The sequence below is a fragment of the Clupea harengus genome, chromosome 13, assembly GCF_900700415.2.
Source record: "Clupea harengus chromosome 13, Ch_v2.0.2, whole genome shotgun sequence".
Classification (NCBI taxonomy): domain Eukaryota; kingdom Metazoa; phylum Chordata; class Actinopteri; order Clupeiformes; family Clupeidae; genus Clupea; species Clupea harengus.
In genome coordinates, this window is record NC_045164.1 from 23,646,807 (window position 1) to 23,665,257 (window position 18,451).

At 46.3% G+C, this 18,451-nt stretch overlaps 1 protein-coding gene across 1 annotated transcript in view; it reads right to left on the bottom strand.

Moving 5' to 3' along the window:
- Window positions 1-17,169, bottom strand: part of vrk2 (VRK serine/threonine kinase 2) — a 19,432-nt gene extending 2,263 nt beyond the window's left edge. Inside the window, exons 1-10 of the mRNA XM_012819874.3 lie at window positions 16,807-17,169; window positions 16,247-16,302; window positions 15,856-15,925; window positions 15,049-15,136; window positions 14,670-14,778; window positions 14,120-14,212; window positions 13,670-13,802; window positions 5,031-5,151; window positions 4,385-4,443; window positions 3,107-3,282 (exon numbers count right to left, since the gene is read on the bottom strand). Of these exons, the coding sequence (XP_012675328.2) occupies window positions 3,107-3,282; window positions 4,385-4,443; window positions 5,031-5,151; window positions 13,670-13,802; window positions 14,120-14,212; window positions 14,670-14,778; window positions 15,049-15,136; window positions 15,856-15,925; window positions 16,247-16,302; window positions 16,807-16,933 (1,032 nt within the window). The 5' untranslated portion in view covers window positions 16,934-17,169. The remainder of the gene's footprint in view (window positions 1-3,106; window positions 3,283-4,384; window positions 4,444-5,030; window positions 5,152-13,669; window positions 13,803-14,119; window positions 14,213-14,669; window positions 14,779-15,048; window positions 15,137-15,855; window positions 15,926-16,246; window positions 16,303-16,806) is intronic.
- Window positions 17,170-18,451: the final 1,282 nt, after the last annotated feature.

Below are 18,451 nucleotides of genomic sequence, written 5' to 3' on the forward strand. Positions count from 1 at the left end.
TGTTTTCCTTCCTGTCTCCTCAAGCCTCTAGAACTTTCTCTCGTTCACTCACTTCACTTTTGCTCTCCCTCTCTGCTCTCTTCCTGACCTGGATCCTGAGAGGACCAGAGAGAGGACCCCCCCACACACACACTCACACACACACACACTCTCCCCCCCCCCCCCCCCCCGGTGATTAATGGTCTCTCAGTGCTCTCCCATAGGTGGCAACTCTCCAAACTAAATTTGGCCACAGATCACCAGTGAGGTCAGGTGCAGGCAAAATAAACGTAGAGAGGATCGAGAACAAGGGGGAGGGAGGGAGAGAGAGAGAGAGAGAGAGAGAGAGAGCGAATGTGGTGAGCTGAAGACGGCGAGCCACCTCTTTCCCCCGTCTGACGTGGACACGGGAGTGCGGAGACGCCCGAGGTGACGCTGATGGTGTTGTTTTAAACTTTCCATTCAAAGGCAACTTGGGCTTGACCCTTCAGGAGATAGACGAGCAGGGAGAGCCGGAGAGGAAAGAAATAAATATATATATACGACTACAAAAGAAAAGAGGGGCGGGAGCTCAAATCTTCAATGCCCTCTGTGTTGACACTGATCTTTTCCATCTGCACGTCGGGTCTGGCCAAGGGCTAATAGAGGGATGGAAAGAAAGACAGGGGGTGGGGGGGGGGGGGGGGGGGGGGGGAGAGAAAAAGACCTCTCACTCCAGCTTCACACATTCCTTTTGTAGGGAGATTTCAATGTTAGGCGTGCGCAAATGAAAACGTTTGCGGTGAGGAGGGGTCAAGTTAAGATATTGTTCTCGAGAGTCGACTCAAGGTTTTTCTGTCTCTATGCCGCGCCTCACCCTCAGCCCGAGCCGCATGAAAGGCGGCACAAAAAGAAGTTCTGCCGCAGCGACGGGCACGACCTTATGCATAAATATGCAGCGTAAGGGCTGTGGGCATCAGCTATTTGTCTGGGCCTAAACAAAAAGCAACCAGAGAAGATGGCAGGACAAAAGCAAAAAGGACAAAGCAGGTTTAAAAATTGAGTGGCGCTGAAAGCATCACTTCTTCGGTAGTGGGGTTTAGGGAGACGGCGAGCTTCGGTGGAAATGTGTCGTCCAAACTAAATTAGACACCCTCGCTGCTGACTAATGACCACGCTAGCCGGCGGCCATCTCAAAGATGAGCTACGGCTACACCGCCATAACTGTGTCAATATGACCACGAGCCATGCATCTCTGTCTGCCTCACTGACAGCCTGCTACCTGCCGCCGGACGGACACCAGCTAGCTTTCAGCCTCTAATAATATTCCACGATATGAATCAAATAAACCCGGCAGCAAACGTGAGGGGAATCATTGAAGAGCAACACTCGTATTGTATTGCAGAAATCTGTGTACCAATTTGCACATGCGACCATTTCAAGGTACTCAAAAAAAAAAAAAAAAAGGCCCAAATTAAAGTGATTAAAGTAAGCCTTGCAATTTAGTGGTAAACAGTCTTGTGTGAGAGGTCCTTGCGATGGGTCACTGCGGTGAGGATACTGCACACACAGATGGAGAGAGGAGAGGCCGTGAATTGCACTCCGATATTGTGGTTATTTACCAAAACTCTTGTGAAACTTCTCAACACCCGAGCCCTCTTTTTTTTTTTTTTTCACTTTAACCGCAGGTCAACCTAATGGGTAATCACGCCATGAAAATGAGAACAGTAGGAGAAATTGAAATAAATAAATAAATAAATAAATAAATAAATAAATTACAAGGCCGACTGCAATTCTGCCAGGTGATCTCCTGGCCTCTCGTAAAGCGTGTGTATTCAACAGCCTCCAAATTGGGCTACTTCGGGCTCTCCCGGAGTTCAGCGGTTCAAGTTAGCCGTGATCAGCGGTGAAGTGAGTCAGGGGAGGAACGCACGCCACCCCCCCCCCCCACACTTCACTCCAGACCTCTCCACGAGCACGGAGCCCTGACGTGTGAGGTCACCCGAGGTCAACCTCCCACTCACCGGTCAAGCTTCATCGCCTTGTTATATTAAGGAGAGGAATTGATACGTCCTCATGCCGTGACTTTATGTAGTCCCCATCCAGGAAATTAAACAATAAAATGTGAAAAAGCGTGTACGCTTAAAAAAAACTGACACAACCTTTACTTGGGGACCGGGTAATCCAATCCCGCTCGCTCGCAACAATACAGCCACAAAGCATACAGCCCTGTCACAGTTGCTGTGAATCTAGAAAATATATACATTCACCTCCCTGGAAATACACTTGTATCTGTTGAAATATGATGGGGAGGATATGAGTGATGTTTTGCCATAAATAAGGGAGGCCTTTGATGAAGAGGCTCTCTGCTGTGTGGCTGCCGGTGCTGTGGGTGTAGCCCCAGGCGAGGGGGGCTTTAGACGGGCCGTATGCTGTCGCCACTCAGCCACTCACCCCTCCAGGCCAAGAGCAAAGGCTCACAGCATCACACCGAACCCGAAGGAGAGGAGACGGGAGGAGGGAGAGGGGGGCACTGGAGATGGCAAAGGAACAGAGGTACATGGAGAGGAGAGGAGAACCGCTAGTGCAGGGGGGGTGGGGGTGGGGAGAAAGAGGGGGGCACTGCGACACACTTCCAGTATCTCAGGAACGGAGAGGAGAGGAGGAAAAACAGGAGTGTCGAGCAGCAGAGCTGAAAAGAGGAGAAAGACGGGGAGGGAGGGCCGGCACATGCAGACTCCGTTAGGACCACAGGGCTGACAGTCTCTTACGGTGCGCTACGGGTCAAAGCGGTTCTCAGACCCCAGTATTTACTGCTCCCCCCCCCCCCCCCCCCCAAGATAGATAAATCCAGACGCAGCCCCCATGCTGCAACAGCAGCTCTCCATCTGCTCCCCATTACAGCCAGAGAGCTCACAATGGGCCAAGAGCCCATCACACACACACACACACACACACACACACACACACACACACACACACACACACACACACACAGACACAGACACAGACACACACACACACACACAGACACACACACACACACACACACACACACACACACAGACACAGACACAGACACAGACACACACACACACACAGACACACACACACACACACACACACACACACACACACACTCACTCACCCTGAGGGCTGATGGCTCCGACACCTTCCCTGGTCTGGGTCTGGGGAGGTCCAAGAGGCCTTGGCCGCTGGAGCCCTTTGGTACGCCTTCACTTAGCAGCAGCCTCAGCGCCTGGTAGTCGGGCTTTTCTTTGTAGCCCAGGTTCTTGACACGGAGCATGAAGCTGGCGAGCTCGGCTGGGAACGGGGACAGAGTGAGGGACAGATGAAGTGAAGGATGGTGGGAGGTTTCAGAGCCCTTTATTCTCCACAGTTGAAGCAATCGAGCAATTCAATTAAAATGAGTTTCATTCATATGGAGCTTCGACTGTTGTGTAGCTACCTGCAGCATATGCATTTATTAGCAGCAACACTGTTGTGTAGCTACCTGCAGAATATGCATTTATTAGCAACAACACTTGTGTGTAGCTATATGCAGCATATGCATTTATTAGCAGCACAGCTTCAGAGTCTCTCAGAAGATCTTTCACACATCCCCATAATCACACCCTGGCTAAATAATTCTCTCACACACACACACACGTTACAAATGACAAACCTCATTCACCAAGGTCATCTTGTCTGAATCTGTCCACCTAACTCAGTTAAAAAATAAAAAATAAAAAAAAACAAGAAACAACTTAGTCTAGGTGACAGGCGGTCAGGAATGGGACCTCAAAGAAAATGCCACGGCTTCCTCTCGTCACATGCATGCGTCTGGCTTTACTGGTATCTTGACTTTTCCCTCCCCACATCCTAACTCTCATTGCTCATGGTAATAAATATGCTGCTTATAGAGGCAGGATTCGTGGCGAAAAGAGAGAGAGGGAGGGAGGCTGTGAATGTATATCACATGCACAGGCTTGATGCATGCTGGAGGTCTTATCTCCCTGGTCCAGCTGCCTAGAGCTTCTCTAGGTGGGGGGAAATAAGACCTAATAATAATCATAGATCACAAAGGCTCCTTCACACGACACACGTGCCCTCTCCTTTTTTTTTTTTTTTTTTTTGGAACGGCAAGCGAGATAATGATGTGGAGTTGAAAAAGAGGGCGCTTCCCTTCAGCGGCGACATGGCCCTGTTTTGATGGAAGACAGGCAGAGAGATTGCAGTGGGGGGGTGGGAGGGGGTGAGAGAGTGTGCCGTCATGGAGAGGGTGAGAGGACACGGTCGTCGTCGTCGTCCCCCCCCTCCCCCCCAACCACAAACACACACAAAACCCCTGCAATGCCCTCTCCCACCCAGCTCCTCTGACACACCTTGTTGATCATTTGGACAGGCGTTGTTGACACACACTTACCACTGCCAGAGCCGGGGGCGGAGAGCTGTGTGACCGAGTCCGGCAGATCTGACGTCAGCCTGAAAACAATAAGCACAGGAGTAAGAAGAGCCAAGTTGTGATTGGATCTTTGTCGGCCACTTTAAACATTACTGGGGGGGCCCGAGAGGTGAGAATTAACAGTTGAAATGTTCAGATGCCGTTTAAGGGTTCGACCTTTTCTGGTTAACTCAACGTCCCCCTTTTCCCCAGACTCAGCTTTGAAAATGCACGGTATTATTCAAGGAGCTATTAAACATTACTCAATGTGTGTTTGATATATGACTTTTTTACATAACATAGTGACCTCGAGGACATGCAAAGACAAAAACGTCATTATTACTTCACTATGGTCAGACAGCTATTTTTCTAGCAACAACAAAGAGCAGTCCAAGCTGCCTGCCATGTCCCCTCAATCCCCCTTTCAAAGGGGCTTTTGAGAGAGCGAACTTGGTGGTTCCAAGATAGTTCCCTGGGGACGACTGGGGGCCTGTCATCAGTAGCCCGCTACATGTGGAGGGCCCTGGCCACATCAGAACCTGTGGTTGGAACCGGAGAGGGAGGGGGGAGGCGGGGGCGTGCTGAGGGAAAGGAGGGAGTGGGGGAGAGAGGGAGAGAGTGTGCATACTTGGCCTTGGCTTCCTGGACCAGAGTAGGATTTCTCAGGACGGAGAGCCAGGGTAGGGTCCCGCACAGCCAGTGCAGCAGACAGTAGCCCAGAACCTCCAGGTCCCCCCGTCTGGACGGAGCTGCAGGAGAGATAAAGAGAGGGGGGGGGGGGGGGGGGGGGGGGGGGGGGGGCAGAGGCAAAGGAGAAGAAGAAAAAGAAGAAGAAGAGAGAAATTGAGAGGGGTGTGTACCTGGCCCATACAGTCATACAGTAAAAAAGAAGGCAGCTTTGATTAAGAGGCCGTGTCACTTCCCTGGTGAAATATGCCCTTATTAAAAAAAGAAAGAGAGGAGAAAGAATAGAGGAGTGGAGTTAGTGGGGGTGATGATAAAGAGGAGTATTTTGTTTTCTCAGCTGGAGATCTGGCCCAGTTCACAGACAAACAGGGCCTTTTTTTCTCGGTGACGAGCGGTGGAGTTAAGAGAGTCGGTCAGCTTCCTCCGTGCGAGCAGCCCTCCCTCCTCCAGACGTTTCTTCTCTCTATGCCTCCCTTTCTCCCCTCTCCTCTCTTCCCCTTTTTTTTGTCTGGTCTGGCGGCTCGTCCCAGGGAACCTGATCCTCGCGGCCTCTGACATGATCCAGACAGCCCGTGGCCCGGCCCGACACTTTCTCCGACAGCGAGCCAGGCAGTAAAACAAAGAAATAAATGTCTGAGCTCAAATTGTTGCCACATGTTCCAGGATTCCGTGGGGTCCGCACTGGCCTAAGCCAGAGACCCTAAGAGCAGAGCAGAGCGAGTGTGTGTGTGTGTGTGTGTGTGTGTGTGTGTGTGTGTGTGTGTGTGTGTGTGTGTCCGAGACCTCCTCCACCTTGAGCTCCAGCCCCAGCACATTACACAACTGCCATCTAGTGTAAACACACTTTCCTTCACTTCAAATGCTCGCCCTGCTTTTTCTAAGGCTACGGCTTCGTGCAGCCCCCGATCAAAACGGCACAAGCACACGTGAACATCGCACCTCTTCATCTTTTAATGCTCATATTTCTCCCCGCCATTTCATCTCCCTGATCACTCCATCGGAGAATGCTTCCACCCAGAGCATGCCTAATTCACCCCGACATGCTAAATAACCTGCGAGATCAATGCAATTGCCCTCCGCTCCGGGGAAAAGCGGAGGCGAAGCCTCCTGAATAAAAGAGCCAAGATCTCAGGCCCAGAGTAAGCCCCAAGGCCCGAGCTCACCGTAACTTTTCTTCACAAGCCGACAGAGTGCACGCGCACACGCACACACACACACACGCACACACACACACACACACGCCGTCTGACATGCAGAATTCCAAAAGCTCCACGAGTCCATCTTGGCTTAGTATTCCGAGAGCGACAGCCTGATGTGGACTGTGTTCTCGCCCGCTGTCTTTTTAGTGACAGTGCCTGTCAGTTAAAGAGGGAACACTGCCTGTCGAGTCCAGTTGCTCTGTTTGGCTCGCACCCGTGAAAGGTGAACTCCGTGGCCTACAGACGGCCGGCCACGCAACAAAATAAGCTCTGGATAGTCTGTGACAGTAAAAGGAAACTATGTATACTATTATGCCATTAGTTTACAAACACACACACACACACACACTGTATCCCCGCTCACTGCCGTCATTTGGACATGGATCTATTACAATCTGAAGTAGTTTAATTATTGTCAGGGCTATGACTCGAAACAGTGACCTTCATCAGTATTGGCACAGCTTTAGAAGAAATATGAAATTGGAGTGGTGAAATATCATCCCCGAAAAGCTTCTAATGCTCCCCAACATCCATCCATCACCACATGCCAAATACAGACGCTCTGTTCGGCTTTAACTAAATAAAGATGAAAAGTGAACGTAATCACACATGCATGTCCCCCCTTCGCGTGAAACCAAATGCTCCAGCTGGAGGTCATCAATAAGGCTAAATTAAGCACATCTCAGGTTGCTGCCTGGAGACTTCCATCAACTCAATACTGTAACGGTGGTACATCTCTCGAGAAATTACCTATCGACTGCATTCATCAACGGAGAAAATCTCTGCCTCGATCCATGGCGGCCATTGATCCCCAACATGTGCATTACGGAGTCCGCCGCGCTGCCCTATGGCCAGGCAGAAAGCTGAGTTGAGAGCAGTCACATGTGGCACAGTGAGGGTTTTATAATTCATACTTTGTAACAGAACCTGTGATGCATCAATGCAAATTGTTGAGAGACTAATCGTGATGCTAGGCACATGACCATCATACGTAACACAACAATAATAATAGTATAAAAACAATTACACACACACATTTTACCCATTAAAGCCCCAGCTGTCTGTGTGTGTGTGTGTGTGTGTGTGTGTGTGTGTGTGTGTGTGTGTGTTGGGGGTAGAAGGTTACTGGAATGATCCACAAACACCAGGGACTCAAAAAATGTTGTTCATAATTGCCGTCCCATTGTTATTCAGATTAGCCAAAGCGCTGTGTCAAACTCTTGAACCTCTCCTTCTGGATCTCCACCGCCTCCCTGCAACCCTACTGGTGATAATTAGGCCTTCAGCTCCCAGTTCACTGGTGTAAGAAATGAAGGAAGTTTCTTTGTTTCTGATGCAGCAATCTTTATTCCAGTAAAGTGCAGTAACGAAGCACGTAGAACATACTCCGGATTCAGCGGTGTAGGTCTGAACCACAAGCATTTCTAATTCTAGCCATATATACTGTTCTAAGACACCTCCTAGGCTTCTAATGTAAATGAGCTAGGCTTGTAATGCAAACAGGTCTGGCAATCTTTTGTTGTTCTGTATGATAATCTGGTTTCTCTGACTGAGATGGTTCTCAATGGCTTCCCTCCATTCCCATACTATGATTAATTGCAGTCACTCACACCTCAGTTTGCTTCCTGACCCCAGGTGTCTGTGCAAATCCAGTGTGGGGACCTTTCCTTTGTGACCATGATAAGATAACCATTTGGGATATTCTGCTGGCCAACTTTTGGTGGTCACAGCAGCTGCTTGATCATGAATCTTACAGTCCACCCTTTGATGCTATGAAGCCATACATAGCATCACATAAACTTTCTTTCTCAGAGTCACACCTTTCATAGAGGTGCCCAGTGGCGGTGATGTCCTGCTTTAGGTTGCTCCCTCTGTGGCCATTAGGGAGTCTTACCCGTCATTGGATTCATCACCCTCGCGTACACTGGTCATCTCCCAGTCTCAATAGGTAACTTATCAGGGGGTCATTCTGTAATTTGAAACTATAATATAAAAATCTTTTATCAGGTTTGGAGAAGCATTTGAGAACCACCACAGCCAAGGAGACAGTCTGAGATAATTGAGCAAAACATAAGGGCATCTGACATCCAAAACACAAGTAAATATAAATGTAAATGGGCCAAATTGTTATCAAACATCATAGCATGCATCTTCTTTTCATCTCTCCGTGTGTGTGTGTGTTGTGTGTGTTTGTGTTCGTGTTCGTGTTTTGTGTGTTCGTTCGGGTAAGGATATGCACACCAGTTGTGGATATGCATATTGGTCTCTGGTGAAATCGCTTTCTAAAATTTCAGAGAAGACGCTCCCTGATTCTCTCTTTGTCTTTCTTGTCCATGCACTCTATTGAGTGTGTCTTTCTGCCTTTCACCTTTCAGCAGATGAAGCTCTGAAAAGTTTCAAGATCTTTTGTTGTTCATTGGGTTGTTTTCGTTATGGTCTTCATCGTTTGTGGTCTATTTAGTTCTATAAGTCAATCTCTTAAGGTGAATCTGGGCTTGTGGATCTCAGATCCATGTATGGTCTCAGGTTCTTTGGATTCCTAGTCTGTAGAATTCTGTTGTGTGGTCGCCGTCTGGATTTTTCTTGTTGGTCCCTGTTCTGCTTTGTGGTGGCCCTTGTCCACATCTCCCTCTGGTCTCCCAAGTGGACTCTGGTCCCACAGGTTCCATTGCCACAAGTGGTACCCCTTTCCATTGGGTTGGTTATCTGGTGTCTGAAATTGTATATACAAAAATAATATTGCCCCCCCTTTCCCCACAAGAATTTCCACATATCCAACATGCATCGACAACACAAACATAAACAAGACACAACCTTAAAACAGGTTTCCAAATATACACTCCCCCCTTTTTTATAGAGCACACATGTTCAATGTGTGCTACTATCAACATCATTTGGAATTCCAATGTATTGGCTGCTTGTGTCTGAGCTACAGTCATTCTCTCCAAGCAGTGATTTGTCCGGCCAGGTGTTAATAGTTTCCTCTTTGGGTCTTTTGTCTTGAGGCAATGTCAATTGAGTCTGTAGACTATGTATTTTCTGAAGCAGCACTTGATAGCTTTTTCTTTTTGTCTTTGGAGAGTTACACCTTCTGGCTTTGTGTCCCCTCTTTCCACAAGAAAAACAAACAGAGTTCTGCTTTTCTGATCTGTTGTCTTTGCAGTTCCTCGCTATGTGTCCCTCTTTACCACATGAATGACAGACAATGCCTTGATGTCTTCCCCCTCTGTCTTGGCAATGTCTTGCGATGTGACCCTCTTCTCCACATGCATAGCAAACAAAGTATTCATACCTTCCCCCACTACCTGGGCAGTGTCTCGCAATGTGCCCATCTTCTCCACATGTATAGCATATGATAACACCCACTGGATTGCTTCTCCTGAAGCTGTTACCTCTGTGTTGCCAATTAGAAGAACTGGAGGATTCTGGCCCTCTTTGTCTCCTGTTCTGTTGGGAAAGCTTACTACCTATAGCTGCAATAGGGTGTGATTTCTTAGAAGTGGCTTGATTATTGTAAAATTGTGTCATTTTAGCAATAATTTCGTCAAAGCCTGAGAGATGAGTCACAAACATTTCTATGGCAGAGCGGGTCTGGGGATCACTTTTGTTGATCAAAGCAAATTTATAGTTAATATCCTCTGTCATGATGTCAGGGTACCCACTGTATGTCGTGAAAGCTTCCAGTAACCTATCTGCAAAAGCTGCTGGATGTTCCCCTTGTCTCATTGACACTTCTGCTAATTTTTCTTGATTGACAGATGCAATCCCCAAGACCTCCAGTAGTGCTTTTTTTCGGTCCTGATTATTTCCCATCCTATTCTTTACTTTGTCTGTCAAGGCTCTAGATAATGTAGACGGAAGGCACAGGCTCAACACAACACAAGCATCAAAATCTGTCAATCTGTAAATGTTCACGCAGGTCTCCAGACTGGAGAGAAATTCTACAGGATCCTGTCTCCCAGGTTCAAATTTTCCCACACTCTTTACCACTACTTCTAACTCTGAGGGGGTAAGGCATTTGATAGTGTGTGACATAACCTCCTCTCCACTTGCTCCATTTCGCACAATGGTGGAGTGAATTGGTGCTATTGGGTACTTAACATTGACACCTGAATATTGGCACTGACTATCCCATGAATCTGAATGTTTCTTCCAACATTCCTCATTGCCGGCGTTGCTGCTGCTAATATCAGATGTGCAATTGGAGAACTGGCTAACCCTATGTATCACCTTATCTAACTCACCTGACAACACTTCCACTGTTGATTTCAACAAGTTGTTATTAGCCTTGAGAATTCCCATTTCTTTCTGCAACTGCACATTTTCCATTTTCAAAAGCGTTTCAGTAATCTGAAGATTTTCTATGTGTGCTGCCCCGTCATTAAGTCGTGATAAGAGTGAATTATTCTCTTCTTTCAGTAGGCCTCTCTCTGCTTCTACCTCATCTAATCTTTTCTTGGTCACTTTGTATGTGGCAAGAAGTCCTTGAAGGGCATTTGCAACTTTCCCTTTTTTGTGTTTTGGTATCTTGGAATAATTTTCGAACCGGGACCCTGCCCACTCGTAGGGCTTATCCTCTGTGTTCTCTATTCCGTCAAACATTCCATGCGAACCATGTTTGGAGATGTATTGAACAATAATATCTTCCATTCTTAAGTTAAAAAATAAATAAATAAATAAAAAACAAGCTCCTTTTATATCAGTCAGTCTTGATATTATGCTACGTATGTCACTTACTGGCTAGGCTATGCAGTATCTGTCCTAAACAATGAAATAGCCTCTTTCAACAGTCAACCGCGTCCACAATTTAAATTCAAATTATTCATCTTTCCCGTTACGTCGGATCCTATCACAAGCTTATGGATTTGTGTCGTTAAATCTGAATGTATGTCTATAATGCTTCATGTTCAACTACTGGCTATTATCCAGTCAATTTATGCCACAATTCGTCGGGCTGGCTACACTTCTTTGTCACACTCACCAATACACCGGTTAATTATGCCACTGTCCGTCGGGCACAACTTAGTGTTCTTCCAGGAAATTTGGAAATTTCCTTGGGCCACAGTACTTTGGGCCTTAATCACACTACTTCGGTTTTCATCTACTTGTTTCAGTTACTTTAGAAACTTTTCACAGTCTGGGCCTCTTTGTTTCAGTTACTTTAGAAACATATTCTGATACAATTCTACTACCACACTACTTCGGGCTGATTCAGTTACTTTAGAATCTTTAGAAAAATTGCACAGAGCTAACCCACAACACCTCCTGCTTATTAATGGAACAAAGACATGAAACAGATTATCTCTATCCTTAAACCTCCTTTCTAGGTTGTTTTAAACGTGCACATTTCCTGAAACAAAAGAATAGTAGAATACTTACCAATGCCCCTCTTCTTTTTTGGGGGAAATTGCAAGATGGGTGGCTCGCCAATTGTAAGAAATGAAGGAAGTTTCTTTGTTTCTGATGCAGCAATCTTTATTCCAGTAAAGTGCAGTAACGAAGCACGTAGAACATACTCCGGATTCAGCGGTGTAGGTCTGAACCACAAGCATTTCTAATTCTAGCCATATATACTGTTCTAAGACACCTCCTAGGCTTCTAATGTAAATGAGCTAGGCTTGTAATGCAAACAGGTCTGGCAATCTTTTGTTGTTCTGTATGATAATCTGGTTTCTCTGACTGAGATGGTTCTCAATGGCTTCCCTCCATTCCCATACTATGATTAATTGCAGTCACTCACACCTCAGTTTGCTTCCTGACCCCAGGTGTCTGTGCAAATCCAGTGTGGGGACCTTTCCTTTGTGACCATGATAAGATAACCATTTGGGATATTCTGCTGGCCAACTTTTGGTGGTCACAGCAGCTGCTTGATCATGAATCTTACACTGGGGCACGCCACCAACAATCTCCTCACTCTTCTCACCATGGTAACACATCATCAACATCCGTGCGAGGGGAGGGGCGCACAGCAATCTGCATTCATCTATGGGGGTGACTTGGTGCTAACGACCTACACAACAGCTGTCAAGCGTAGACTGCTCGCGACAAACCTCCACCAATCGCAAAAACGTCATACTCTCGCATCCGATCAGACGTCACAGGCAGTGACTGACATGGTAAGTACATTCGTGTAGCACCAGACAGGTCTCCATCTGGACTGGGGTCTACTATACGCGATGCTAGCAGCTATCGTAGCCTGACCCAGCGCAACTGACGCAATATGATTTACACCGTGTTAAACCCCATCTGTCTGGGAAAAGGGGGGAGAGAGCCAATGCAGAACACATGGAACACAGCATCCGCGGAACGCTAACAAATTGTGCGAAGCCGAAACGTGGAATGAACTTTGCCGGTGAAAGGAGGGGAACACTTGCCAGAATCCTGTGTGATTTACCTACATTCATATCAAACCTCATGTCAGTATGGGGCTGCAGAAAAAGCCTCGATACATCATTTGACTGCTTTCTTCTCCCCCACCATCCCTAAATAAGTCTGTGTGCTAGCATCTCAGATATATGCTAAAGTAATGCATTACTTTTAGCATTCAGCGGATGATGTGCCCTACTACTTACCAAAACATGAAACTATGCTCCCAATTTGTGCACAAATTAAATAGCCTACACGATAAATTATGTGTGTAAAACCCTCAACATGAATTGCAGGCCTGGCAAAAGCTTGACTATTAACTTTGTATACTTCAGCATTTCACTACAGTTCAGCAGTCATAATCTAAAATTGACAATTGTGCCTTTTAATTATTTTTTCCATTACCGCTGACTTTGCACCTAGTTATTGTATTATTATTACTCTGATGTATTGACAAATTTGACAACTTCAGACACATTGCTATTAGGAGCTTCTCAGCCGCATTGAAGTCCTCCACTGTCCACTCTCAGTGTAGGCCAAGATATTGGCTTTGCATCTCTGCCTAACATTATCATCAAAGCTTTAATTAATGGCTAATTGAATACAAGATGCAGGTTAGGGCTTTAACTAATTAGGGAATTGTTCAATTTGGACTGTCCAGGTATACATGCCCTGCAGGATCAATATCCAATAAAAAAGCACTGTATGCAATTTACCAGCTAATGGGTTTCCAATATCTCGGCCACGAGTTAAGAGCACGGTATGAAGCTGAGCACAGGCATGCCTCATTAGAAGTGGGCAGTAATGAGCCTGAAACTGCGATGCAAAAACTGAACTGGACTAAGACCTCTGTCACTGGCGGAAAAAACACTCAATGTAACTTACAGACAGCACGTGATACGGAAATAACACATCACGCATGAGAATGCTCTACATCATGTCAACACAAACAACAGGGATGTAACAGAAACGGAAGTGACAGCAAGGTTTTCCGAAACACAAAATGGGTTGTTACCTGCACCGTTGTGAGCATCGGTGCTCGTGTACTCAATAGTGCCATTGTGTCCTTTCTTTGGGTTCGCTATGTACTCCTTATGTACTCCACTTGGGTTGTACCTATAGGCAAGACCATAGTCTGCCAGATACACCTGAAAAAGAAAGTTGTAAACCGATTTCTAACAAAAACAAAAGCATAAAGATCAAGTCATGCTGGCATCTATTCCCTTTCTTCACGGTACCAAAATCACAAAGTACGCCAATTAGTCTGACGGCAGTATCACACAACGAGCCTCTAACGAGCTCTTAAAAGTGAGTAAGCACCTACATGGGTCGCAAACACGGCGACAAGAAATGCACAACGTCTCACGCTATGCCCCCGATTGATTAAAAGTGAACACCACAAAACACAACACATCTCTTTAACATGGACCATGCTCCTTGCTTATGTGGGCAGGGGTCAGCTCACCTTGTCAGGATCTCTGAGGCCCAGTAGGAGATTGGCAGCCTTAATGTCGGCGTGGACGTACTCGTTGTCATGAATATATTCCAACACGTCCAGCTGCCGGAGACCGAGGCCAAAGGGAGGGGGCAAGGTTAAAAGATGAATAATTAAAATGGCACCCAACTAGCGCTCCTAATGGGCGCGGACATGTAATAGGGTACACTTAACGAGTCCGGAGTAGGGGAAAGTATGCAGAAGATATGCAATGCTTCGGTTAAAATAATGCATGCATTGCTGAGGACTTTTAACAATGTCAACTTGCCGTTTTAGGTCAGGATATGGGCCTTTATGACAATTTGGGAAGGGTTCTGCAGCTGTACGGTGTCCATGTTCTATGAGTAGTCACGATTTTTAAAGAATTGTCTCGAAATCTAACACTGTTATTCTCACATGTGACTCTGCTCACATTGTTTGGTCTGTTGATCATGATTCACGTACATTTAAGTCCACTGAATTCTTCTACACGGATGGATGAAAAATATTATTTGATGTGCAGTGATGTTTTTGAACTCACCAAGAGACACCCAAGCTGCAGGACAGTGTGCTTTGGGAAACGACCACCCTGGTCCACGAGTACCTTCTGCATGTCAGTGCCAAGGTGATCCATCACCATGAACCTGTACCTGTGAACAAGTCAGAAGAGGCTTTGCACAAACTGGACAAAACACTGAAAATGCATCCGCTGTACATACAATACATTTGTTAATACTAAATCACATATTTATACACATAGCAATATACATACACACACACACACACACACACACACACACACACACACACACACACACACACACATATATATATATATATATATATATATATACACATACACATATACACACATTTATTATTATATATTTACTAGCCTATTCTTCTGATATTGTGTTTACTTAGTTTCCTTGTGTTCAAACAGGCCTGATCCCCAGTAGGTTGGGATTCCAAGGAAGCCCAGTCCTTTCTTCGCCTTCCATTCCTTCACTGGGAACATCAGAGAGAGCCACGGTCATGTCACATTTTCATTCATTTAATTTCATCAAACTTTTCATACAATGTGGTAAGTATAGAACACACATTAGACAGTGCTTCAGGGATCTCTGGGATGGCATTACGGAGACATTGTTATGGTCTTCAAATGCACATATTTTCACAAATATCTGCACCAAAAGCCCCACACATACACATTTACGCACACACCCCACCCGGTTCATGTGAGACTGTCTTGTCTATGACTGGCTCTGCACCAGGCTGACAGGTGGCCAGCAGCCCTTTGGAAGAACCAGCATCATTATCTGCAATTTGGTCACTCTCTCTGCATTAGTGCTAAAACAAGATGGGATTGGACTAACGACCACAGAGGTACATGTTTGCTTTGGCTTATTAATTCGCCCAGCCATGGTAATTTCCATCCACAGACACTTCATCAGTGACATGCACTCCTGCCGTGATCACTGTCTGAGAGGGGCAAGTGGTCTTCCATCTTTTTCACATAAAACTACTTCCAAGTATCCATCATGATTTTCATCCCTCACAGGCTTCATGTTTAAAATATGGATATTGCATTTTTTTTTATTTTTTTTTAAAGCATAGTAGCTTTCTGTTAAAGTATCTCAGGTAAACTAAATACTCAGGTTATGGAAGCATCAGTTTACTGCGATAGGCTATATAAGTGGCTTAGGGATGTCTGTAAGAATACTTACTGAGGTCTGGTTTGGCAGCCCTTTGGTAGAATTTCAGCTCTGAGAACAATGGCCCGTTGTCATGATACTCCTGAAGAAGACATCGAATGTGATTTGTGAAATGATCGTACAGTATAAGGAATGAAAGAGTCTGAAAGTATAACATGGACAAACTGAGGCCGCTAACAGTGTTGCGACAAAAACATTTTAGTAATAGAAAAATAAGAGTTTACTGGGATACTGCTTAACAGTGATTTGGTGGTGATAGTGGGGTTGCTGCCAACTCATTACACCGATTTCGGTGGGTACAAGAGGCAATCTCGTTTAAATGCAGACAAATTCTGTCAATAATAGTGGCCAGATGAGTGGAAACGCTCTGATCCACACAACCAAAATCCATTACTGTACTTACGACTTTAATCACAAAATCAGAGTCATCTCCAACAGGTGCATCCACATCCTTTGAGGCTGAGGAGAAAGAAGCGAAGCGTGACAACAATCCCACTACTCATTTCAGAATTGCTCAAACTGCTTGTTTTCACGGCCCAGCGATAATGCATTAACAAATCTGCGCTTTTTGTTGATTAATTCACACCATGTGTCCTCTTATTGCGGAGGCCTACCCACACCATTTCTACATTAACGAAACTTGGGAAGGTTTGGGGAATGTTGAAAGTTCAGGGACTTTCCAGTTCAGTTCCAAATCCTGTTGTGGGCAATATTGTGCTATCTAACTAACTGGACAACTGGTCCTGAGTTACTTCCTAATACATTCGACAGGTTCGTGTTCTGTTTACATCTGTAGGTCAGCATTTTCTTTTAAGATAGACCTAATAGCTTTGTTAGAGAAATTGTATTCTGCAAGATTAATTCTGTCAATCTGGCTAGTTGGTAGCATTCATTGAACAAAATGGGAGTTAGCTAGCTAACGTTATTTCTTCAAGCCTGAAGATCTCACATATGAGCAGTTACCTAGGTATATTAATCCAAAACCACCACTGCCGATGACCTTTCCAAGTTTCCAACTTCTCTTTTCTGTGTCCGTCACAATCAATCCGCCTGGAAGAGGGGTGGGCAATGCTTTCCTCTTTGGTGCCATAGTGGAGTACGCTAGCTAGCTGGAGAGTCAGGCTAATAGCCCCTTGATTTGGAATATACAAGTGACAGCCACCGTAGTCCCTTCAGCAATCGATCAATAACGAAATATTCACAAGAATCATACCGCACTGACAGCAGGCACGGTGTGGGATAGTGACATGACGAAAGTGTAGTGATTCCGGTACACGGTAGAGGAAGTTTACTTCCTGAAAGTATACTCCTGCTCTAGAATTTGTAAAACGAAACCAATGAATTACGAGAATGACCCCGCCGCTAGAGAGAACAACCAATGAATACAGACCAGGGGCGGAGAAAATAGTTTGTGCCTCTACACTCTGCGCGTTGTGACGTAGTACGTCAAGTGCTGTCTCATTCTTGGGGCTTTGCACATTCAGGCCGGGAGTCCAGATTCAGTATGCTCAATCTGCATTTGAGACAGCAGCGTACTTGCTGATATCACAGCTGAGCTCGGCTCTAGAGTCTACCCTGCATTTTCATCTCTAACTTAGCTATAATTGATATTTATAACAAAATAACCTATAGTAGAGTGCTGGGGTGACGAATTAAGCTTACCAGTATGCACGAGTAGGTTCATAGGTGTTGTTGCTGTTCTGCTGTTCTTATTCAGGTAGTGTATCTTTGTGTCTAGCAGTGGTGTATGTGGTTGTTATAATTGTATTGTATATTGTGTGTTGTATTGATGAATTCTCGTGTCAGTTGTGTTAGTTTAATCCAGGAGCAAACCCCGCAGCACCAGAAGCGTCCGGGGGGGGGGGGGAGCTACCACGCTACAATGGGGAAGAGCCGCCAGGGACATACCTCATCCAGATGTAGATGGCAGCCTAGTTTGACGCGTGGTCGGCGGAAGAGACAACAGTCCGTGTTGCCCTCGCCCTGGTAAGCAATGTCCTGTGAGTCCTCACGGCCTTCCAGCCAAAGAAGTGATTCAACTCCCAGCCATTGAAAGAGTGCCACAGCACTGGTAGGCTACGCTGATGACGCTAGAAACAAGCCCGGTGTGCCGGGTGCGGGTACCCAACCCTTGACGGTGTGCCGCTAGAAACATGCCCGGTGTTGGTACCCAGCCCTCGGTGTTATGATGCAGGAGGAGCTCGCTCTCCAAGCCTGCTCGCCCGAGTGCACCACGGACCCTGACCAAAGCAGAGCGGGTTGAGCATATGCTTCACTCTCTCAGCACGAGGCACCGAGTGTGTCAGGTGGATCTCGAGGAGAGCGACGAGGTCGAAGCGACCCACTGGGCCACCACCAAACATCCGCAACGATCATGGCGGAAACAGCTAGACACACTGTAGGGGGTTGTTACCACTGTGGAGAACCGGGCCACATTTCATGACCCTGCCCGGTGCCAACGCCACAACGCCTATCATCACCACAGCCGCCTAAGTCACAGCTGCGGCTCGGCCACCTGGGCTGTACACATGAACTGCACCTGGAGTGCAGCCCTGATGGCACGCCATACAAAGCCCTGGTGGACATAGGGTCCACTATGTTCCTTGGC